Here is a 23,500-nt window from a genome sequence, read left to right as displayed (position 1 = left end):
CCTACCATTTGACGGTGAAAAAGCAGTCCCCTGTAAGGGTAAGGCTTCATGCGATTGGCTGGGACGGCATGGTGGCGAATAGCAGCGTCGGGAAGCGACAGGGGACAGGGGCCAGGGTACGCTTTTTCGGGCAAAGAGGGTCGGTCTATACAGACAGTAAGGCCCATATAAGCTGCTTATGCTACTGGGCAGCGGCTACCACACCAATACCGACACAACGGTACGCTAGCGGCGTCGCCAATTTGTTCGCCAGGTCAGCCATACACTGCTGTATCTAGCTTCAAAGACTGCTAGAACCAACAGATACGAGAGACCTAACCCAGAACTAACTGAAACATTATTAACCCTGGATGACATCAGTTCCCACTTTATGACGGGGCATAACTATTCCATTACACAGCACAAATCCCTGAAAAAGGGGACCCTCAGGTGTGCTCGAAGCAACGACTGACGAGAATTCACAAGGTTACCCCCACACCTACCTTCTAAAAGCTGTGGTGTGGGTGGGTTTGTTTAAGCGCTTACGAAGAGAGTTGTGGGTCCCGGTTACCGGGGAGAAGTTCCGAGTCACATAGCCTAGACGCTGGACAGGTCATGGACCAGGTGCTGGGGTGTCCTCTTCTCTCTTTCCCCTTTCATCCCTGCGCTTGTCGACAGTAATTCATTCGAGAGCCCAGTGCGCGCAGCGAGGAGAAAAAGTCATTCACCACTCGCTTTCTAGGTTACAAGACTTTTGACGCCCAGGCCATGACAATCCATCAGCGATGCCACATTTTCACAAGGCAAGTCGACCGAGTACGAAGAAAATAGCTCGATACGAGTGATATGATCACGAGCCAACATCCAAAATTTCACCACTCTGAGCTACTGCATTGAAAATAAGTGCGCTTATTACGAGATCACCTGTTCTTAGCTATGTGTGACGCGAGGGGAACTGGACTTATTGTTCACAATCTGAGGCGATGGCTTACCTACTTGCGTAGAGAAATTATCCGTGATCCAGGACGAACCACGTGTGATCGATGATGACCGCCACTGGCCTTAACAACTATTCAGCAAAGACTTTGCCTACTGAAGCATGCACAGTGGAAGAACGGCGCATTTCCTATATCATACGGCGTGAGTGAGGCTTGGGCACCCACTCAAGCATGCAGAGTTGAAATGCGCCGCACCCACTTCTGCTCCAACCACAGCCCTTAGATTTTTACACCCCATTTCGCTTCCAGAAATGCGCCGCACGTCGAGTTTGAGCATGCTTAGCAGAAACGCGACATGCGGCACGTTTCTTACACTAGGGCCCGTGCCAACATGTAGAGTTCATACCATGCAGTACCCACCTGCCGTACGTACCCACCTACCGTACAGCAAAAAAAAATTCCCCCATACAAAATGCTATTTTTCAACCATATGTTGAAATTTCACCAAAAATAAAACCCGTGAAATGATTTTCGAATTTCGTTTTAGAATCAAGTGGATTTTAATATTTTCGCGGTATTTTGACTTCACGCCCTGCGCGTGTGCGTACCACAGCTAATTCTTCCTCCTCCGAATTTGAACTCTCAACTTCTTCCATCCCTCCCACCTCGATCACATCCTCAACAGCATCCGCCTCTTCAATTGCTTCGTTTGCCTCGGAAATAGTCTCACCAGTTACCAGAGCTTCTGCCAATGTCATGAATCTTTTGTTGGGATTCGGTATCGCCTTCCTCTTGTTGCCTCTGCTCAACCGGCCAACTTCCTCCTCCAGACTGGCTATTCTGGTGCTCAGAGAGGCGATCTTTGACTCTTGAGCTTCAAACCCTTTCGATATCACAGAATAGCGCCTTCTTGTTGACGGGCTCTTGTTCTTCCCCAGATCTCGGATGTGGCGGCTGGTCTTTGGCGTATTATCAGAGTCGACTTGCCCGTCTCGGTGGCCGTCCGACCCGGGCGTCGTTTCCTTCTTGTCCGGCTGAATCTCAGGATGTATGAGCGCTTTCCGCCGTGAAATCGGCCAGTTTCCAGTCACTCTCTAGCCTGAGAGTATATTTTTCTTCGTCATACCCACTTCCCTGGCCTTGGCATAGGCCTTGATGAAGTTTACCTTGTCTACCGGCGCAGAATCGGTCAGGCTGGCGAGTTTCTGCAGTTCTTTTCGGTAGGCAGCCTTAGATACATTGAAGACGCCATTATCTAGCGGCTGCAGCCCATGAGAGTAGTGTGCAGGCAGGTAATAGCAATATACGTTGTTTAAAAAGCACGTAGCCATCCACTCATCCTGGATTTTCAGTCAGCGCCGTCAGCGGCATTTCCGATCTAGAACAGGTAGATACTCACAGATACATGGCTTCCATGGCCATCTAATATGATGAGTCTTGCATCAGACTTATCCGCCGGTTGCGTTTGAGGCAGATAGACCTCCTTGAGCCACTCGACTGCGATATGGTTGTCCGTCCAGCCATTGTCGGACGTGATATAATACCAGTCGGCGATCCCCCGGAGCTCGTCGATAAACCACTGTTGCTGAAGCTCTTTACCTTTGAAGATAATCCCCGGCTTCAGAAGACGACTATCTGCGGTGACGGCTTCGATAAAGGTAGTCTAAGTGCGGGACTGCGAGCCCTTGAGGAAGGCCTTCCTCCTAGGATCGCTACTGCCAATGACCAAGGAATCCAAGCCTATATTTTTCAGTGGATTAGTGAGTTTGGTAGCAAAAATAATCAATACTCACCAAATCCAGCCATGATACCGCCCTCGTCAACATTAACCGTGTTCTCCGGTTTGATCCAGCCATATTCGCTCTCCCGGATATCAAAGTACCAATTGACCGCCATTGGGGTAAAGGAATTGAACCTTGCAGCTTCCTGGCGTTTTCCCACCTTCGTCTTGATATCGTCATGGCGTTTAATGAACCTGGCTAGCCAGTGTACACCGATAGGCCTTTCCCGTCCTTGCTGTCTTAAGAGGGCAGCAACGGTGGCGCGAACTTGACTGTGAGAAGGAGCATAGCCCAAGGCCTCTTGTCGAAGTATCTAGATAACCAATCTGGACTCTTCCGACTTGGATAGCAGCTGAGCAGGCTGGGTGACCTCGGATTTTGACGGTAGGCCTCTTAATCGGTCAGAGAGAGTGGTCGGAGGCACGCCGTTCTTCTGGGCGGCCTGGTTCTGGGAGAGGCCATTTTCTGTGACATCTAGTATGGCCTGGATAACATCGTCCTCCGTATAAGATGATTGAGGCATGTTTGAGGTGACTAAGGAAAGATGGGGAAGAGAAAAGTTTGGATGAAGCTTCGAGGAGGCTGGTTGATAAGGGAGGCATTTTGAGACATTTTATATTAGTTCTATGCGACCACACCGCAAGCGTCACTGTGGAAGCAAAGTGGAAATAATAAATTCCATGCAGTTCTTAATATAACAGACATTTTCTTATCAAAATATCTTTCATTTTGACAACGTACTCTATAAGTGAAATTAGGCATTTTGTATGGGGGAATTTTTTTTTTGCTGTACGGTAGGTGGGTACGTACGGCAGGTGGGTACTGCATGGTATTAGGTAAGTTGAGCAACTTTACAGGAGACGCAAACCGCTTGCCAAAGGTGTCTTGAGGAACGAGGTTTGATATAGAATAGTCATAGAGAAGAGCTTGCTACGTATTTCCAAATGATACTTATCCAGCAGTTTCGCCATCGCCGCCATGTTGAGGTGGTGTGTCTGTCATGTAACTAGTGATGCAGCCTACGAAGGCCGAAATAGACGGGTTTTCCAGCGAACAGAGAGAGAGAAAAGTGGAAGTTTATTGGGGCGAACGGATTGGGTGGTCGTCAATCGCAGTCTCAGCACGGCGGCTACTTTAGGCAAGTAGGCCGAAGGCCGTTTTAGTCCGCCGTCTCAAAAGAGGATATAGGGTCTGCCGAAGTCTAATTTACGCCGTCATACAATAAGATACCTAGTCCAGCGTTTTGCCTCATTGTCAAGTGTCCTAAAATGACTGGCGATTTCATTATATATACCTTCTCGGGCCTGCCTCTAGCATTCGCTGCTTCTACTCGGAGTGTATCTAAGGATGAATGTGGATTTATCGTGATTTCGAATTGAGGGCATGTCAAATGACTTCTCTCCAGTTTGACTAGCTGAATGGCGGAAGCATACTAATCAACAATAAGCGAAGTCTTGCCTTGATTCCCTGGTACTGCGGGCGAGGGTAGGAGCGACAAAAACCTTTGGCTTCTCTGGAGCATACGCTTCTCGTTTAGTTCGCCCTGGTGATCGGGGCTAGATAGAGGATGAGCCTTCTAGTTCACTCACGATATGGGTAAGATCCTGTGCTTACCACCTGGTGCAGTTGGGGAGCAGAGTGTGGGAATTACTTGCTTTATCTTCGAGACGCATGCGCCTTGTATTCTTTCACACTCAGCAATTTTATTTTATTTTATTTTATTTCATTTCATTTCTCGCCTTTCATCGTTAGAAACACAACCGTTTCTCGGCCCTCGTCCAGGGGGGTCCCAGCTTTCATTGCCACCGTTTGCGAAAGCGAAAGGGGACGATGCACCCGAGAGGACACTCCATTTTCTTAGTCAGCGGTCAAGTGCCATGGCTCGGAACAACACATCCATAATGCCATTGCACACGCCAACAAGACAAAAAAGACTATAGGATGCCTTACCAAGCCCTGCCACCGTTGACGCCGGGGCGGCTTGCTTCGTTCATTAACTTTCAACAACCTTGTCAGTCTAAGCATCGATCTACACAATCGCAAGAGTAAGTAAAACGCATCAAGTTCCCCCGGAAAGCCCAAATAGGAAAAGTTCGAATCTGTTGTTGTGGCAGCCTCTTCAAAAATGAAACGTCTAGCCCTGTATCAAAGGTCCTGTTCAAGACTTGTCCGTCTTCCTGTGAGTCTTCCAACCCTACTAGGTAACAGAACTCATGACCGGACCGTCTCCGTTCGAGCACCTCGGCCGAAATTCTGGACGCAGCCGGATCTTAGAAGCCGATCGGCTTCGTGCTTCAAAACGCTCTCATGGAAGGCCATGTTGGGAAGTGGCAGGATCATGTACCTGCGTCGTGGAGTAAGCTCTGAGGAAACACAAAATGCTCGCCATGTCATGAAGCACGCTCGTTGAATCGATAACGAGCTCCTAACGACCTAGGCTTCCAGATGATAGGCCATTCTTCTCGAGAAATTCCTTGTCACAAAGTTAGCCGAAGAGGCCGACTCTAACCCTACCGCAAAGCTACAGGTCCGAGGAGGCACGCAAATTGTAATCTCCTTCTCAAAGGCGGAAACGAGGGATAACTATCTTTGTAAGAAAGCACTTCTAACCAACTAATTCGTCCGTAAGGGCTAAGGGTAAGCAACGCGGAGTTGTCCGCCTGAACTCGCCTTCTCGTCTAGAAAGGCAGTGAGGACCCATGACCGGTAATGTTGACATTTATCTACTGAATTCACGTTCGAACCCTTACGTGTTTTAAGTGGCGATAAAGAGGACTTCCCCCCATCACGCGTCGATCAGTCGATGGGAAAACACGATTCTAATAACTTTTAGCAGCTTGCTAGACGTACCTTCGGGGGCTCGATTTTGAACTTGCCTATGCTAGACTCGTAGTCAATTCGATGTTACTGCGTGCTTATGACTCAGTACCCGCAGATGATTGTAAGGCTATTCCCGGTAATCACGTATATCGTCGTTCAGACAGCCCAGGTCCCTTGGCTGACAGAAGCTGCAGAATGAGCTTTTCGAGCAAAGGACACGGAATGCGTAGCTGATCATATGCAACGGGCTTCTAAGTCTTAAAGTGCTCGTGCGAGCCAGGTCAAGTACCCGCTGCATATTTATGCTAGTATCGAACCGATTGACGGCAATCGAGGACTTATCAGGCAACGATTGTTTGGCGGACATAATAATTAGACAGCGAGGCTAGCAAGCCTACGCACTCTCGGGTAAGTCCCTACTTCGGGCGGGACGTGAAAGTGATCAAGATACCTACAATGATCTACAAGAACAGTACAGATTGAGAGAAAAGTTTGTCCGCCTGGATTTCCGTACATCCCAACCCCTGACGGTCTTGCCACAGGATTTTTTTTTTTTTTTTTTTTTTTCACTCTAACTGTGCTTGAAAAGCATGACGTCTCCGAAGCCTGGATTAACCCTATAGGGATCTCCTGCAGGAAGGTTACTGACATTGCCTCAGACTGGGAATATCCCATAGCTGCCGACTGCGACGACTAAGACTGGGCTGGTAAGAAGTACGTGGCTCGAGTGAAAGAGCTGTGAGTGGCCATTAACGCGAGCGGTGGCGAATCCATTGTCACTCTTAATGCACCCTCTTTACTGGTACCTTCGCCATTTCGATGTTAAGGGCATCGAGGCCCATGTCGATTGGATTAACCTTATGTCCTATGACTTGCACAGGGACAGTGAGAACACTGCCGGAAAGCAAGTTTTGTCGCATACTAACCTGCCTGAAATCGACTGTGCTTTGGACCTGGTAAGTGTCACTGGAACACTTAGTATCTATCTGGCACTTTTGACTGACACACAAACCTCTTGCAGTTCTAACGCGTTGGCGTTGAGCCTTCTGGCATCGTACTCGGCTTGGCTTCTGTAATCAATGCTTTGAGTGCGAAGACCCTTTGTGCTGGAAACCCGGCTGTGGCTTCAAAGGTACTGGTTAGTCCGGTCGCTGCTATGCTACGGCTGAAATTCTCTCATATGTCGCTAAGTAACCATGGAGCCACTCCATTGACGAAACGAACCGTATCTGTCACCACTTCCTGACCAATAGAGATCATGGAATATTAGACGAAACCGGCAGATCTTCCTGCCGGCATTCGGACGAGGCTGCCGCTGCCCGATACCGTACATGGGCTACAGTGGCCACTGCCGGATCTCGTGAGTTCAAGAATGGGCGAAACAGATGCTTCATGTTCGCTCATTTTCTCTCTATTCTTAGATTCTACGACGCCGAGTCATCCTAGATGAGGATCGATTATCCCAGCAAAATGGGTCTTCATAGTTTGATGATCTGGGATACCGATCTCGGTACCCTTAATCTCGAAGTTCTGAGGGCTATATCCAAGGACGAGCATACTGGGGGCACCAAAGCTCCTTTCTCACTGGTCGACCACGAGCGGTTCTTCCCCGCTGAAATGCTCCCCCCTAAGGATGCAGAGACCAGCTACGCTCACACCAACTTTGGCAGCGATGCCAATGCCGACGAGAGTAGTCCCAATTAGACCGGTTTTCTGTTTCGTCCTCGTCACCTGTGACTCGCAGCGGTTATGTCGCTCAAGAAGCGTGAGGACGAGCCTGAGCCTCTGGCCTTCCTTGACTGCCCTCCGAACGTGCTTGACCAGTCCAAGAACGACACCCGTACAGCCAGAGTTGTGCGTCTACGCAAGGACGTCAAGATCGCTTCTGGGTCATGGAGCAGGGTGTTAAGGACACCGCTGTTGGGATGCCCAGTCATATTAATGGAACATCTCGAACTCTGTTTCCTGGCCAATCTTGCTGACATATACTTGCATAGTGCGCTCCTAACCCCTTGCCCGAGTTATTTCCTGAAAGAATCCGAAAGTCGACAACTTATCAATCAGCCTCCGCCTATTCTGCTTTTACTAGAGCCTTTTGCAGATCAAGGCGTGCCATCCGTTGACCTACCTAGAGCTGCTGCGTTAGAGGTCCTTGACTTCGCCTTCGATATGAACCTGCACCGCACACAACGGCAATCCGGGGAAACACAAGGTAAGGTCTGCATCGACTACTCCGGGGCCGGAGGCTACCCTAACACCACTGTCGACTCTCCGGGCATCCAATCGGGTGATTCTTTGCGCCGCAGGGATTCCTAGTTGAGCGCTGGACCGATTGACGAGACATGTACAAAATGCCGAAATGCACAAGAGCGTAGGTGAAAGTACCTTGACGAAGTTGAGACTCCCCTCTTCGGGACGCAGTGGGACCACGAACTTGGCTTTGGAGCCCGTGTTAGCGGTAAATTCAGAACCGAAGACACCTATAGCTTCTCCATGATTTTAAGTCGTTAGCCCCATGGCGCAGTCTGTCTGCTCGCTCTTGTGCAAACATGAATGGGATCTAGTAGGACAACACCGGCCTCAATGGACAACGTGTTCAAAGGTGAACAAGCCAACAGCTGGCTCAACGTAGAGGGAGAATGTGAGCTAGCCTCTTCCATCGGAGGCCTCGGCGAGGTTGACTTTGACAACGCCAATAGGGGTAACCCAGCCTACACCAAAGTCAAGCCCACCAAACCCGAGAGGCACATGGTGAACCCGCCCGGAAACACTAGAATGACTTTCCAGCCGCAGGGGAAAGTCAACTCCATGCTCGCATTCTTCAACGACACCGGTAGGGGTGCCAGCGGGCACAGCGCGCCCTACGTTGACGGAAAGCTCAGCACCCGCGTCAAGTTGGACTTTGGAGGCTTTGGTCTGAAATTCCCGCTTAACCTAGAAGATAAACTGGGCACTAGGAACGCCGAGCGTGACGACAACAAGGTTTCCATAGATAACGATCACGCCATCTACAACTCCAGGGGCGACAGTGGCAGGTTTGCGCGGAGCACTTACTTTAAATCCGGTCCCACGGTCGACCCAGGCTTATTCGCTGCCCTTCGCCTGTTCGAGGTTCCCATTTTCGATAGAAGTGCTCTTGTGGTATAGTGAAGGTTCGCTGAATGGAACAGAAATCGATGAATTACAGTGCATTCACGGAATGGGCCTTCTTTCCCTCCTCAGACCTTGCCCCTGTGGCGTGCTCGAAAATTACCGTCACCGTAGGTCCCTCCCAGCCTCGTTCAGCTTGCTTCATTAGCTCCCACTTAACCAATCCCCATCATCCCTGGACTTAACCGGTCGTCGTCGATTCCTCATCCCCCGATCCCGCTTGCGGATGAGCACATCTTGATCATCGTCATCATCGTCGTCGTCGTCCATGCGGCCGCGAGACATGGAATTTCCCCCAAACTCACCGCTGTGCTCGATATCTTCTAACCTGTCGCCAATGTCCATGGCCTGCGGCCTTTGCAAGCCAAGTGCCCTCCCCAGCGGTTGTGTCACTTCCGGAGTCTCAGTACGAGGCCGATCTGGTGTCATGGCAACTGATTGCTCGGGCATCGAGGCGGGAGCGGGCTTGGGCGCCTTGTGTGAATACCTTCTAGGCCTTCCACTGCCGGGTCTGGCTCCGCCCCGTTTTCCCCGTGTCTTGGGCTCACCTCGAGATTTGTCCATATGCTCGGCCATTGCTGACTTTAGAGGCTAACGTGCTCGTTTTCGAAGCCTATCCGAACCCTTCCCTAACACAAAGTCCGAGTCAGTTACTGACGGAGACCCGGCGCAAGACCCAGTCGCATCTGTTGCCGTTAGATGATACTCATCCTCCTCAGAGTCATCCTGTACCTCTTGCTTCCGCTTTCGCGGTAGTTTCGGTATGAATTCGGGCGACTCATACATTTCCGAGTCCTCGTCTTCAAGATCTTGACGCAAGGCCTTCTTGCCCTTGCCCTTGCCAGAATTCTTTTTGTCAGACTTGGGAGCTTTTCTTGCTACTCCCTGTCCATTATCGGCGTGGTTTGGATAGCGTGTCCGCTTCTTGGCCTCGTCAGACATCTCTCCCGCCTTATGGTCGAGCAGCTTCTTGGTCAGATTGGGGAAGTTCTCGCCATAGTTGAAGAAGAGTTCCTCGCCAGCCTAAATGTCACGCGTCGCAGTGAATTTGATCCGGTATTCGCCATTGACGTAAAGAATTCGAGGCGTAATGTTGCAGCCACGCTTGTCGCCGTCTGACTTCTCCGACGCATGGTTGATATAGCGGCTCAGGTTGCCATATATAGCCGCGTCCACCCAAATGCCTTCATTTTCGAGAAGCATAAAGACGTATGAGATGTTGGATTCTTCATCGAACACATCACCGCGTCTGGCCTCTCTCCGGACGCCTTCGTCATGGGTGATGAGTTCTCCGACATACTCAATGATGAAATCACCCTGTGCGATAAATTCAGCTGCGAAAAGCCCGTAGCCAACTCCCTCTAGCTGGCTTTGGCCTAACGCGAGAGCCCTGGTAAGACCACGCTGTAAAGAACAGTTCTGGCAGCCAGTCGCGTGGAGGAGTTCATCTTCGGCATTTTCAGGATCAGCCCTCTCCAGAACACCACAGGTACCGCAGAGATCCGGATCGCACTCGCGGTTCAGCTGCACATAAACACATAGTCTATCCTTTTGTTTCGAAAGACAAGTTTTACCTTGCGAATAGCAGGCGCAGCCAGTGAATTTATACGCGCAATTCTCCACCGTGCATCCGCAGTACTTCTCACATAAATATCCGTACTGGACGCAAATGCAATTTTCCAGGGTACATGGTCCTTCGTGAGAGCAGGGCTCAATCAGCTCACGCTGTTGATGCTCCTGGCTGCGTGTGCGATTTTCCCAGTCGCCAATGAGCGCCTTTTTGAAGCGATCATACCATGAAACCGTCCTAATTGGCATCTTCCTGACTGACTCAGGCGGAGGCAGTCTGATACCGAGGTGTTCATACTCGTGGAAAACATCGCGACAGTCGCGGTCGAGAAGGTAGGCCACAATGCAGAAGGGATCCGTTTTGACGCGACTGTGGTCGGCTGTCGCAACCGTGCATCGCATAACGATGTGCTCTTCCGGCGTCCAAGGCCGCTGCGCAGAGTTTACCGCGGAAGTGGTCGATGTTTGGTAGCAGTTACGTTTGCAGGGGTTAAGAGGATGCCCGTTGGCGATGTTAGCCCTGTCGGACAGAATGCGTCTTCTTCGCTTAAGGGTATCTGAGAGGCGAGGAAGCATCGAAAGGTTTCATTTGCAGTTGGAAGCATCATACTCTCCATGCTCGCAGGAATGACTAAAGCAGATGAGACAGCCAAGAATACAATAAGTTCCCAGATGGAATTCGGCAGCCTCGAATTCGTCCTCGTATTAAGAGTCAGAGCCATCCTTGGCCGTCTGTTTGGTATCCATGATGCTGTCGACAGACTCATCGAGTAAGAGGACGTCTCGGAGCGTGATCTGCTTCGTCGAAGGCTAGTTTTGGTGGAATACACGATAAAATGCTTCCGTGAACATTTCGGCAGCCCTATTGGCCTCGGGGTAGGTAGTGGACTCGGCTTGGCGATGGGAATTGAGGATGTCGGACTTCTGTCGGGGCGTGATTGCATTATCGGGTGCGCGACTTGCCATGTACCGGATCAGGGTTGATTTATCGCAACCGGGAAGCCTGAGCCTGTCCAGCCAGTTTTCAAGGTAGAGCGAGACAGTCGAGGCGAATTCCGAGCGGACAGTTACGCGCACTTTTTCCTCGCGACTCATTGGCTTAAATCCGGATTTGCGGTCAATGTCCTCCAGCTCCTGCAACCAAACGTTGTACTTTGACTCCTCAGAACTCTCAAGGTCCCTCAGGTGGGGAACAAATATCAGCATCGTATTTAGAGTGAGGATGCTCTTTTTGATTTCCACGTGGTGAAAGCGATACCGGGGAACGCGCTCTTCGTCGGTCTGGATGCGCATAACCTCATAGCGATCCTCACGTTTGTTGTTCTTAGGGGTGAAGTGTTCCTTTTTTTTTTTATGTTAGTATTGATTTTATCAAAGTATATGGGGTCGACTACTTTGAATTTGATTCTCATCGTTTCAGCCTCGTCGCTTGACGCAGGATTGCTGCTGAGGCCGGCAAAGAGATCGTTGCCAGTGAGAACACGGCGCTCCGTAGCCTTGGTGGATTCGATGATGTAGGACGTCATGCGTGCATGTCCGTCTTTAATATCTTAGCGAAATGTGGTTAAAGCTTATACGATGCGAGAGATATCCCATTCCGGCTTTCGCAGGGTTTGATACTTGGGGCTTATAGCTTTGGCATTTTTAGTTGCTTTGGGGGAATGATACTCCAAAGTCGGCATCACCTGTCGATGCCCCAGGTCGGGGGATCGCACGCCAAATAACCTCGGCATATCTTGGGCATCATCCCATTCATCATTTGACATGGTTGCCTTTTGCGCTGGCCTAAGCGTCGGTTGCGACGGGTGAGGTGGCTCAAATGAATGAAAGCTGAATTGGCCTTGGCCAGGTCGTTTCTGAGGCGGACTGACGGGCGCGCAGCCGGTCCCACTAGCGGGGTTGTGCAGAACAAATCGGGCATTAGTCGTCTCGAAACGAGCCGGCTGTGGCGATGGTGATCGTCGTGGAAGAGGAGAATTATCCCCAGGATTGCTTGGATCGTCCAGGGTCAGGTGGGTTACCTTGAGTCGTGTGGGAGGATGAGCGGGACCAGGAGCAGGAACTGCACCCGGAATTAGGCGTGGAGCCATGGCTGCGACTAACTTTGTCACAGTTTTCTAGGATTGTCCCTCTCCTTCAGTCACGGCTGCCTGCACCATTCCGCAATGAAAACGGTCTCGTGCTAAATAATAAAGTGAAAGGAAGGGCGACGCAGACTGCGAGTTTGCCCTGTCAGTCGGAAGGAGGTTTGCCTGGGTTGGGTCCTGAGAACCTGAATGAAAGACGCGCGTGGCCAACAGAAGGCGCAGGTCCTGACTGAAAAGCGAGCTGGCGCGGTTAAAGGCACAAGTGAACCCACTGATCCAGTGAATGTTTCGCAAATAATCCCTCGTGCGACGGGCCAACGATGCCGGCCAATCTAGTTTGCGCGTCAGACTTTTGTTAGGTTGCCTGTGAGGCTCGAGATGAAAGTGGCGATGATTGATTGTCCAGCAGGTGTTGACAGTCTGCAGGACTGGCCAGGGGAACGCGTTCACCAACAGAGCTTAGCGCGTCTCACCGGCCACACCTACGGAGGCCGATAGGGAACACTGTTGCAAAACTCCCCTGTCAGTTGTCTTTAGGGCCCCTTCCCACTATTAACCCAAATATCACCCCACACCTTATTTGTCCAGATACTTAGCCATGACTAGCAGAGCAGGTACTGCGGACCAGCAGCGGGCCCGCGCGACGTTCTAGAACCTCGATCTACACATTATGGTCTAAGTAGTTTAGTTCTTTCAAGCAATTCTTACCGAGCGATACGGTATTCTAATCAACCAGATTTTCATTAGCTATGGTTATAAGTCAAACGGCGCTGTGCCAAATGATAATCACTTTGTCCGGCTTCAAAAGCTGTGGACGTGTATATGCTAGCGTCCCCTTTTCTATAGCTTCAAATTTCAATTCAGCGACTCGCATTGCGAACCCCATTTGAGCAATAGGCACTGTCCTTGCATAAGCGATTTTCACTCTAGGTGCCAATATCTATGTGTGAGCATTTAGCACCCCTGCGTAATATTCGCAACAATTGAAAGCTCGCACGCAATAGGGTAGCAGTGCGGTTAAACTTCGCTAGGCTTGCGCGCTAACCTTATTAGGAAATGTAACGCTTAGCTTAGAAGCTGCACTATTCTATAACAGGAAATGTAACGCTCGACCGATTGTCAACATGCCGCGATAGTACCAATAGTTCTAAAAAATAATAGAAGTGTTTTTCCATATTCTTTAGATAGTAAATCATACATTAAAACTACATTTAAGTCTAACAATTGGCTGTGGTCTTGAAAACCTAAGTGCTGATTCACCCCTGGATTCCTCCGTAGCCATAGTCGGGCTAAGGGATGGGCCAATGTTGACTGAGTCGGCGTAGCTTCCATAAGAATCGGCCACTCTGTTGCGCTTTGAAGCGATTCTAAGTGCTTTAGTCGAATCTGGGGATCGTAGGCGCCTTCTTGGATTAATTGCTCGCTGGTCCGTAGTATTTATCTCATCTAAGACGACGGCATCACCTTTGCATCCATCCCCCAGCCGCAGGAACTCATGCCACCTTTTCGAGACATGTAGATATAACTGCAGGAGAGCGGGTTGGAGCTGATTTGGAAACGCACCATCGAGCCTATTTGTGATCGACCTCTGTAGTTGCATATGACCGCTCTGCCACGCATACCCTGCATCTGCGTCCCCGTAGGTGGCATGACTTCTGTACCGGTCGAAACTTTCTGAAATATCCCGAATATGCCTCTCGGTAATGGCTATAGAGAGCTGCCGATATAGCTGGACTCCAATGCCAATGGAAATGCCAGGGGTGGCTTGGCTAAGCCGCTGAAGCTCTCTGGTTAGTACCGCGGTGGTCCATGAGGACTTCGGTCCAGCAGGAGCGAATAGCAATGGAGCGGTGGCATGGCTCGCGAAACAGACTCGCAGAAGCATGTATGTTAACGGCCGAATATAGACGAGATATCGATACATGATGTCTGTAACTAGATCAGGCAAGAAACGGACAACATAGAATTCGTTGTTAGTAGATACTCGGGTCTTATGATGCCTCGTGATCAGACAAAGCCGCCCACTATAGAGGCAGATGCCACAGAGCTGTGAAGCCGTATTGCCATGTCGAATGGTTAAAAGCTCCGTTGCCCGTGCACATTGCCCCGACGATAAGTGGCATAATAGTAGGATCATCCGGAGGAGATCGTTATGTGCGTCGATATAGCCGCACACTGCTTTCTTATCCCAGGAACTGCGTTCGTTTTCCCCAACCAGAGTAAGTCGATTAACAGGCGAGAGACAGGCCTTCATGAGGAGCTCTAAATAAGCACTTGCTATTCCGTTGGCCGGGTCGGAGATAAAGGAATACCCAGCCGTGGTCGTCGATAGTCGGTCCCGCAGTGTTTTAAGATCGCGGTTTGGGGGCACCCAGTCATACATCAACCGCTCGCACTGGCGGGTTGCTGCCTGGATTGCGCTGTGGGTTAGGGTCCGAAACCCATCCATGGTAACTCGAAAGCACCCATCCCATGATATCTCTTCACCATCGTCGCTACATTCGAACTGGATTGTCGGGCCCTCCGATCGACGTAGGGACTGGCCATAGGCGGCGAGACTAATAAACTCCCCGAGTGGCGATAACGTCCCGTCACACATCTTATTCTTACGGATATCATTCAATATATCCAGCTGCCCATACTGAGGCCTTTGTAATAGACCAATGTAGTCATGTGAGAATCTAGGCAGCACGGATTCCATAATAAGAAGCCGAGTACAATAGATAAGGCTGGAGAGGAAGCTAGTGAATTGAGCTGGGCGGAGAAAGTCGGCCCCCATAGGCGATGTAAGTCCGCATGTGGCGCTGAAGTAAACAAGCATTGTCGACTTTGAGTTTCCATCTGCAAAATCCTCAGTCGCCATAAATAGGCAGAATTGTAAGATTAGGTCGGCCTTGGGGTCTTGTGGTGGTGGTGGCGGTGGTGGTTGTATAAAATGTGCATTGGGGTCTTCGTCCTCGCTATTATTCCCCTCCTCCTCCTCCTCCTCCTCTTCCTCTTCCTCTTCCTCTTCCTCTTCCTCTTCCTCTTCCTCTTCCTCTTCCTCTTCCTCTTCCTCTTCCTCTTCCTCTTCCTCTTCCTCTTCATCTTCCTCCTCCTCCTCGTCGAGTAGGGATACATTCTCGAAACTATCGTATTGTTCCTATGCAGGATCATCCCATAAGGTCTCTAACGCCATCCTCTGAGGCTTAGAGAGCGTTCGTTGACATAGACGCCTGGTCAGTGTCGGGGTAGACGCCAGAGTCGAAACCAGAAGCATAGACACTTTTTAAGCAGTTGGCGATATCTTCGTTCTGTACTAGGCTTGACGACTAGCTCAAATGGGCGTTTATAGGGTCGGTCAGGATATATGCCGCGAAGCCATCGCCGGAGGGAAATATCGGTGTGCTTGATGGTATCGTTGGAGCGTTCGAATAGACGGTCAAGGGCGGCCATCATCCGGGTCAGCTTGTGTTCATCCTCCTGACTGCTTATTAGAGCCTCGTCCTTATAATTGGCAAGCCATAGCGGCCCTGAGTTTTCTTTGGGAGGGCACTGAGCCATCGCGACGATTAGGTCTCGTCGCGTATTACGGAAAGTCTCCTCCCAGCCAGTTCGCCGCATCCAGTTCGTTATGAGGGCTGGGTCGGTTGCGCTTGTCGTCCGGCCGGTGGTTTGTGGCAGACTACCCCGTGCTTGTTGGGAGAGATATTGCTGCTCTCTGACAAAGAGTCCCTTGGCGAATACCTGTATAGCTTCTGGCGCCTGGTATATGGTGACAGGCGTGTGTGGTCCCTGGGGCTGACCGCGGTATAGATGAACCGTCCAGGAACGCCCAATGTTGCTCACGGTCCAGGCCTGGAAGCTAAGTCGGTCTAGGATATGGTCCTGTAGCCAGTGACTCTCAGGGAAGCCGCGTCCTCTGCTATGCTGGATATCCTGGGGGTGGACTTCCTTTAAGTGCCGAGAGAGAACCTCGAGGCTAGTCGATCGGAGCCCGCAATGCCTGCAGGCGGCGCCCTGCTGGATGCGGAGGTGAGGGTGGGGTGAAGAGCCATCCGACCGCACCGGCAGTGTCTCTGGGTCTGGAAGGCGAAGGGATCGGATGAATGGGCCAAGCCCTCGACGAGCCAGCTTGGAGATGCCATGCCGCTCTCCAAGGTGCCGCGAGACACGGTCTCTATCGGCCTTAAGGGCGAACTTGCATTGAATGCATAGGATCGCTGGCTCTGGCTGATTGAGGTAAAGTCCGAGGCGGTCGAGCTGCTCAATCATTGTTCACTTTGGCGAAGAGGATAGCTGATTGGGAGGAGGATTGCTAATAGATATTGGGCTGATTAGGAGGGAGGGCTCTCTTCTCTCTTTGACTTACCTCCTATAGAGAGAAAGGGGGGAGGGCATAGGTAGGGGTCCCTTGCTCCCTTGCGGGGTCTACCTAACTGCCGCGAAGGCTCCTATTCCTACTCTGGACTTGAACAGAATGATGATTGGCTGGATTAGTCTCACTAAGGAAAACGGGCCCCATTCCCAAATGATCCCTAACAATTTGGGGAAATGAGATGGATTTTGGGGAACGGGCCCCGTTCCCGAGGTGGTAGTAGACAAGGATGGTTGGGGATAGGTGATTGGCGCAGAAGCGGGAATGGGGCGCGTTCCCGACTTGAATACTTGGTAGGGGTAATGTGGGGCGAGCTTCCTACTGGAGCCTCCTGACAATCGAAGGGGTAGGGAGTGGCCTAGCCAAAATTAGAATGGAAGATGGATCCTGCAAGTCCGACGGAGGTTGTCGCGCCAAGGGTCTCCACTCGGTCGACAGGGAACGTCCAACGGGCAAGTGAGTGAGTGCAAGACAAAATACTCCCGCGGCAAACCTGGTCTAGAGAAAGGTGAAAGAAGGCAAAGGATCGCATTGGAAACAGGGCGTTTGTTCCGGGCTGTGTAATTCATGTAAAAGTTGGATTGAAGACCTCGCTGCGTGCACAGGCCAGATTCGTTGTACTTGATTAAATTACATGCACACCTTGCTACAAGAGTGCCCCCTTCTTCGGACCTGCTGCAGAATGCTTTCATATTTTCCCGTGTGAGAATGCCTACCACGCAATGTTGTCGAATGTTTGACTGCTATCTCATTAGTCAAGGCCAACAAATGAGCATCTGCGCACTTTCGGCTCCGTAAACGGAGAGTAACGCCGACGAAGCTTGGTATGCCGCCACGCTCGAAATTATTGTGGGCCATTACGGCGCAATGACGACATTAACATGCCATTTACATCGCTATTCAGCACCGGGTTGCCTAGCCGTCGCTTAGCTCTTTTCTAGGCGTTAGTGGATCGTTGACGAATCGCGAAGCTGAAACTCAGCGAACGCTCTCGTGTGGTGGAGGAACGGGCTGACTTGGTCTCACGTGGTTGTTAGCCGTTGACGGTATTATGAATATCATTTGCAGCCCTCCTCTCTCCCATGGTTCGTTTGCACGACTGATTATCATCGGTGGAGTCTTCTCAGCCAGCGCGGAGATTCGATGCGGAGGCGCGCGATCTACTTAAGCCACATAGATCCTTCTCAGATTTGCCTCACCAGCAATCTTGCCCGTATCAGCAATCCATCACTCTCTTAGTCATTCGCGCAAGGACGCCTCGCGAGAACTTCCCCAGCTGCTGCGATGAATCGACACGTGCTGATCCTCGGCGGCCACGGAAGGATCGCACAGATCCTTACGCAGCAACTGCTGAAGAAGTCATGGACTGTTACTAGCGTCATTCGGAGTCAGGACCAAGTCTCTCAGATCGAAAGCCTAGCCGCTGCTGGCCAGGGAAAATTGAACGTGCTGGTCCGCAATTTGGAACACATTAAGGATATTTCCCAGGCCAGATCGGTCCTTGATGAAGTTACACCGGACGCTGTTGTTTGGAGTGCAGGGGCAGGTGGAGAGGGAGGCCCTGATCGAGTAAGGAATTTGCCAACGCAAGGGAAGATCACTACTGATATTCGCCCCAGACTTTTGCCATCGACCGAGATGCTGCCATTAACTTCATCAAGGCGGCAGTTCAAACGCCTACCATCAAAAAATTAATTCTTATCTCGTATCTTGCCTGCCGTCGAAAGCCTCCCAGCTGGTGGGATAGGGATGCCTGGGAATACGCGCAAGAGATGCAGAGTGGCGGTCTCTTGAGCTACTGCCAAGCCAAACTAGCAGCAGATGAGGTAATTCTTCAGGAAGCGTCCAACCGAGCCGATTTCTCAGGAATAAGTCTTCGCCTGGGCATACTGTCGGACGAACCCGCAGGACCGATTGAGCTTGGAAAAACCAGAACGTCGAGAGGCAATGTTAGCCGGGCGTCCGCGGCTAAAGTCATTGTGTCGCTGCTGGAGCATAACACGGTGCGGACATCCTGGCTGGATATGCTCGATGGAGCTGAAGATATTGAAACTGCAGTTGAACGAGTAGTAAATAACTGGGAGGATGCGGCTGAGGAAGAAGGAAATCAAACGCAGACCTAGGCGGCTGCAAGTTGACTCCTGAGGACACAAGATCCTGCATGGCTATAATTGATCATTGAATGGGGCTCGATGTTTGTGTGGCAAACTTGAAGTGCGGCAGAGTTGACAAGGAAGCTAACTACGTGGGCATGTCACATTGGTTGTTTGCTATCTACGCACTACAGATCGTCGAATTCTACTCTGGTAGAATTATTTTTCGTCTCAAGGATATGGGCCCCGCAAGCTTTGTTCTATGGCAGATGAAATGGCTCACACGTCGCTTGCCCCTGGTGTTTGCCTCGGTTGCTTCTCGACCGTCGAGATCAGTGGCAGTCCAGTAGATGTTTCACTGTCAACGGAAAGTGACATTCCTAGTTAACCTGCAAAATGGCCGCAATTGTCTGCTCAAAGTATTTCTCCGTGATCTCGAGCTGTAACTGCTACTGTTCCTGGGTCTCTAAGTGTTGGGAACGTATATTTAAGATTGTCTGACCCTCTAACTAGTAACTGGGATACTATGTACTGAGCTATGCTCCCTCACTGACACACACAACTTGAACCTTTACTCATCGCCAACAACCACAAGCAGACGCTTTGATGTTAACATTCCGACAACTAGACCAAATTCGGATGGGCCGCCAGACCTAAAGGTGAGGACCAGCTAAGCTGCACCCGAGGCGTGCCTGAGCTCCTTTCATCAAAAGCGGCGTTACTAGGCGTCGATATTCTCCTAGAACAGATTGTGAGCAAAACCCTACTGGAGCTGACGAATACGACCCTATCCAAGAAAGGTTAGAGCCGTGGGCCGGTGCAGCAAATCCAGGACGCGTCGACGGAATGAAGAAGTGCGAAGCAGAGGTCCTCTCGCAGCTTCGCGCAGGGATGGCAAAGCAGCAACAGCTACCTGTCTAAAATAGGCGCAGTGAAGCCGGACGTGTGTGTTTGTGGTGGACAAACGGCCGAAACGATCGAGCAATTTCTTTTACGATGCAAAAAAAGGGATACACAGCGCAAAGGCATGCGAAGAATCGGACAGAGCAAGATGGGAAGCCTCTCATTCTTCCCAGGAAAAAGACGGCATCAGACGGCGGATACCGCACTAAGCTTTCTGGGACGATGTGGATGGGGAAGGACTTATTTCTTCTATCTAATGATGTTGCTAGTCTTAGTTTTTATGTTGCGAGTGGCGATGTAAGTGAGGCATGTTGAAATGCATCCCTCGGATATGCTGTTGCCTCCATTCCTTTGCTTATCCCTTGTGATAGCGGAAAATTGGCATCTCGGAGATTAAATTTGCAATGGAAACGGGGAGACTGCGCGTTAATAAGGAGAATTCGATATACTAGCAATCAAGATTATGGCAAACTTAAAGTAGCCTCTTGTTGACAGACCATGCTTCAGCTGCCGAGGATATGATGCTAAACTCATACAGGGTCAGGCGAGAGTTGAGCAGAAAAGAGTCAGGTGAGAAGTATGTGGAACCAGATTTACAACCCCAAAGTATGGTCCGTGTTTCATATCCAGTCGCACGAGCCTAGTGGTAATACCTATGTGACCGTTCCCCTTCTTGTAGTAATTTTCAGGTGGCCCGACTATGCAAGGAAGCCCTCAAAGTAACGGTGGTTGCAGGCCTGTTTAGCCGAAATACGTCTAGCCGGATCGTATATCAGCGTCATATCGAGAAGTTCGAGGCCTGCTTTGTTGAGGTTATTGCAGAGAGCCTGGTCGTAATTACGTTGCCACTTAGGAAACGAGGGCTTGAAATCCCGGTACGAGGTAACGCCAGGCCAGACGTCTTCCGTAGGAGTGCCCAGTGTGCTAGAGCATCAAGGTCAGACTTCTCACCCACAGCATAGGCGAAGGCCATAACTCACCGGAAGATTTTAAAAATCTCATCAATCTCAGAGTCACCAGGAAACAGCGGCTTTCGAGCGCACATCTCTGCAAAGATACAGCCGACAGACCACATATCAACACCCGTCGAGTATTGTCTTCCACCCAGTAAAAGCTCAGGTGCTCGGTACCAGAGCGTCACGACATCATGAGTGTATGGGCGCAGAGGCACACCAAAAGCTCGTGCCAGTCCAAAATCGGCTAACTTGAGATTTCCTTCCTTGTCGACGAGGAGATTAGCGGGCTTCAGATCTCGGTGCAAGATACGGTGGGAATGGCAGTATTTAACGCCAGCACAGAGCTGGAACATGAACTTTCTCACCACCATGTCGTTCATGCCTAGTTGCATGAGGTATGCCGACGATCCCTCGGGAAGCACCTTGCCTCGTCCACCATCACTGACCGGTAAGGCCTCCATGTACCTTTTCAGGTCAATATCAAGGAATTCGAAAACGAGGTAAAGCTTGTGGCAATCGGCGTGAACAATGTTCAGAAGACGCAAGATGTTGGGGTGTTGCAGTTCCTTGAGGAGGGAAATCTCCCGGATGGAAGTGCTCGGTACACCCTCGTCCTCGGCTTCGAGACGGATTTTCTTCAACGCGACAATTCGTCCCCCATTGACAAGGTCCCGAGCCTTATAGATGGCACCGCAGGTACCTGATAGATTTAATTAGTCTGGTTATTAAATGGGATATATTGGAAAATAAGATGACTGCATAAATGGTGGCCAGCGCTCCAGTGTTAGGCTCAGACCTACCTTGGCCAATCTTCTCTAACTTCTGGTAGTTATCCATGGTGTAGGCTTGTGGGTGGGAGTGTTGATATTTGGGGGGATAATTATATGAATGAGCTTGCGAGCTGTATCGCTGTATGAGAGGATCGGCTTCGGAGGCCACTGAAGACCATCTTATCGCACGTCGTTATCCCCCATCAAGGTCGTAAAGGTAGGATTGGTTAGCCAAGGGAACGCCCTGGAGATGCAATGGAGACGAGGAGGATAAATTATAGGGGAAAATGAAGGAGAGAAAGAGAGATGAGGGATTAGAGGCTTCTGCTGGTCAGTAAACGGTTGCTGCCATGTGCGGGGCTGGTAATGGCTGCGGGCGGGTGCTGTCTCGATGTGGTTTGCAAATAGTTGTGTTTACAAAGTTCCGCTTTAACAACAAGCCCGCTGAGCGAGTGAAGGTGGTACGGGATGCAGACCGGGTCTCTACGACAGTTTTTGTTGAGGCGCAACTAGGACATCTTCGAAATCACCGTCGTTAATCTGAATCGGTCCGGGAGGCTAACTGTCGTGATATTCTTGATTATAAGGCTAAGATCTTTTGCTAATGTCGGATCCAGGCCATCACTCAGTTAGGTCTACTGTACGCGTTGGGCCAAAAAGGTATGTGGACAGAAGTGGAGTGTCTACGACATCGACGAACCATTATGTAACGGTAGGGAACTCAAAGTCCCGGCAGTGTTGTACCGCCATGTATTCTCGTGCCGGTGGTGTTGAACTGAATTGATAAGCTTAGGTCAATATGACGGGAGGATGAGCGAAATTCTTAGTAGTGAAATTTAGTTCTCCAGGGAGGACTAACCCCATAAGGTCTAGTACGCTAGGCTATTTCCTGCTCGCATCTCCTTTGGTCTCGCCTCGCTTGACTCTGGGTGAAAGGCCTGCTGGGAGGCCAATTCGTCCAAGTGTTCTTATCCTCAGCAGGTGAAGCTTGGTCTGCCAACTTTAGATTCTTTGGTGTTAGTATCGCCAGATTTGGCCGCGAAGTGGGGTTGGGTAGTAAGTCATCCTGTCAAACTTTAACGAGGGATTCTGACTGTGCACTAAACCTCTTTATTTCCTAACTAAATGAATGACTGAAGTTGGTCTGTTTTATCCTTCATTGAATAGGGTCGTATTCCTCAGCTGTAACGGGTGTTGTCGTACGATCCGTTTCATCCACGTCTGATACCGTAAGTCACACAGCCTGTGTCGGAGAGGCCTTAATGATACGATGTGACACATCCATTCTGGTTTGCATCGAGCCTCTTTTTTGTCCATGGCGTAGGTCAAGGTGCTCATATTGGGCCATCTGATGCTGCCTTTCACCCAAAAAGAACGAGAGGTTTCCCATTGCTGTTTGTCTGAGTCATCGCATGCCGTCTCGCTGCGCGTCCCATTTCGTACACCGAACAGAAAAGTGTCCCATCATTTCGACTGCTTGCTCACAGTTGCACATGTCCGATTCTGCTGCTCCAATCCTGTGCAGGTAGTTGTTTATTCTAGCCATCCCCGTGCGAAGCGGTGAGAGCATGTGTGTTCTCGGTAAGACTTTATCGATTTGCCAGAACACATACACAGGACAGCTGGAAGCAATAGCGATGGCGCCGAGAGGCTTGTCGGATGGACTCCATGGTCGATACCTGACCGTCATGACGAGCAGTCGATCAGCATTTGAAGTGATCGTGTAATCGCGATAGCAGTCGGGATAATGTACCGCACAGGAGATCCACAGCATACCGAAGACTCCAGAGGAGTAGCAACATATTCAAGATGCTGTGGGTACCGCCCGAAGACAAAGACTTCCCCATGGGCAGAAACGCGAAGGCGGAAGCTTGAGGGATCACACGCAAGAAAAGTACACGCGAGAAACCAGCATATGAAGCTCGTTCCATGTGTATTTTTCGTCCGGGGGGCCGTGAGGCGAAGCTCGTTCCAAGCAGTTAAGACTGACGACGGCAGGGTAACAGCAGAAGGCCGCCGAATAGGGCGGGAAATTCTTCGAAACGTCCTGAAGGAACAATCTTCCTCTACAAAGAATTGGCAACACGGTAACGGTGT

General features: G+C 50.5%; 9 protein-coding genes across 9 annotated transcripts; 3 read left to right on the top strand and 6 right to left on the bottom strand.

Annotated features, from left to right (window-relative positions):
* Window positions 1-1,477: 1,477 nt before the first annotated feature.
* On the bottom strand, window positions 1,478-3,221 carry MRS44_017264 (uncharacterized protein; the record flags this gene model as incomplete). The annotated part of the gene is made up of 5 exons (XM_065617722.1): window positions 1,478-1,951; window positions 2,048-2,179; window positions 2,317-2,564; window positions 2,711-2,970; window positions 3,040-3,221. 5 exons carry the CDS (start codon window positions 3,219-3,221, stop codon window positions 1,478-1,480), a joined length of 1,296 nt encoding a protein of 431 aa, XP_065473794.1.
* A 3,767-nt stretch (window positions 3,222-6,988) lies between these two features.
* Window positions 6,989-7,834, top strand: MRS44_017263 (uncharacterized protein; the record flags this gene model as incomplete). The annotated part of the gene is made up of 2 exons (XM_065617721.1): window positions 6,989-7,208; window positions 7,263-7,834. 2 exons carry the CDS (start codon window positions 6,989-6,991, stop codon window positions 7,832-7,834), a joined length of 792 nt encoding a protein of 263 aa, XP_065473793.1.
* Window positions 7,835-8,101: 267 nt separating this feature from the next.
* Window positions 8,102-8,665, top strand: MRS44_017262 (uncharacterized protein; the record flags this gene model as incomplete). The annotated part of the gene is made up of 1 exon (XM_065617720.1): window positions 8,102-8,665. One exon carries the CDS (start codon window positions 8,102-8,104, stop codon window positions 8,663-8,665), a length of 564 nt encoding a protein of 187 aa, XP_065473792.1.
* Window positions 8,666-8,812: 147 nt separating this feature from the next.
* Window positions 8,813-10,813, bottom strand: MRS44_017261 (uncharacterized protein; the record flags this gene model as incomplete). Its single annotated transcript, XM_065617719.1, has 4 exons — window positions 8,813-9,259; window positions 9,323-9,691; window positions 9,740-10,211; window positions 10,329-10,813. 4 exons carry the CDS (start codon window positions 10,811-10,813, stop codon window positions 8,813-8,815), a joined length of 1,773 nt encoding a protein of 590 aa, XP_065473791.1.
* Window positions 10,814-11,047: 234 nt separating this feature from the next.
* MRS44_017260 (uncharacterized protein) lies at window positions 11,048-11,763 on the bottom strand (the record flags this gene model as incomplete). The annotated part of the gene is made up of 2 exons (XM_065617718.1): window positions 11,048-11,578; window positions 11,632-11,763. The coding sequence occupies 2 exons, from the start codon at window positions 11,761-11,763 to the stop codon at window positions 11,048-11,050; spliced, it is 663 nt and encodes a 220-aa protein (XP_065473790.1).
* Window positions 11,764-11,808: 45 nt separating this feature from the next.
* Window positions 11,809-12,327, bottom strand: MRS44_017259 (uncharacterized protein; the record flags this gene model as incomplete). The annotated part of the gene is made up of 1 exon (XM_065617717.1): window positions 11,809-12,327. One exon carries the CDS (start codon window positions 12,325-12,327, stop codon window positions 11,809-11,811), a length of 519 nt encoding a protein of 172 aa, XP_065473789.1.
* A 1,988-nt stretch (window positions 12,328-14,315) lies between these two features.
* Window positions 14,316-16,578, bottom strand: MRS44_017258 (uncharacterized protein; the record flags this gene model as incomplete). The annotated part of the gene is made up of 3 exons (XM_065617716.1): window positions 14,316-14,348; window positions 14,501-15,452; window positions 15,590-16,578. 3 exons carry the CDS (start codon window positions 16,576-16,578, stop codon window positions 14,316-14,318), a joined length of 1,974 nt encoding a protein of 657 aa, XP_065473788.1.
* A 1,387-nt stretch (window positions 16,579-17,965) lies between these two features.
* Window positions 17,966-18,804, top strand: MRS44_017257 (uncharacterized protein; the record flags this gene model as incomplete). Its single annotated transcript, XM_046280260.2, has 2 exons — window positions 17,966-18,250; window positions 18,301-18,804. The coding sequence occupies 2 exons, from the start codon at window positions 17,966-17,968 to the stop codon at window positions 18,802-18,804; spliced, it is 789 nt and encodes a 262-aa protein (XP_046127160.1).
* Window positions 18,805-20,375: 1,571 nt separating this feature from the next.
* MRS44_017256 (uncharacterized protein) lies at window positions 20,376-21,470 on the bottom strand (the record flags this gene model as incomplete). The annotated part of the gene is made up of 3 exons (XM_046281600.1): window positions 20,376-20,601; window positions 20,658-21,333; window positions 21,434-21,470. 3 exons carry the CDS (start codon window positions 21,468-21,470, stop codon window positions 20,376-20,378), a joined length of 939 nt encoding a protein of 312 aa, XP_046127159.1.
* Window positions 21,471-23,500: the final 2,030 nt, after the last annotated feature.

Source organism: Fusarium solani, assembly GCF_023522795.1.
Source record: "Fusarium solani strain SB1 chromosome Unknown bctg00000013, whole genome shotgun sequence".
Lineage (NCBI taxonomy): Eukaryota > Fungi > Ascomycota > Sordariomycetes > Hypocreales > Nectriaceae > Fusarium > Fusarium solani.
The sequence above is the reverse complement of the archived record's forward strand: the minus strand, read 5'-3'. Positions and strand labels throughout refer to the sequence as shown.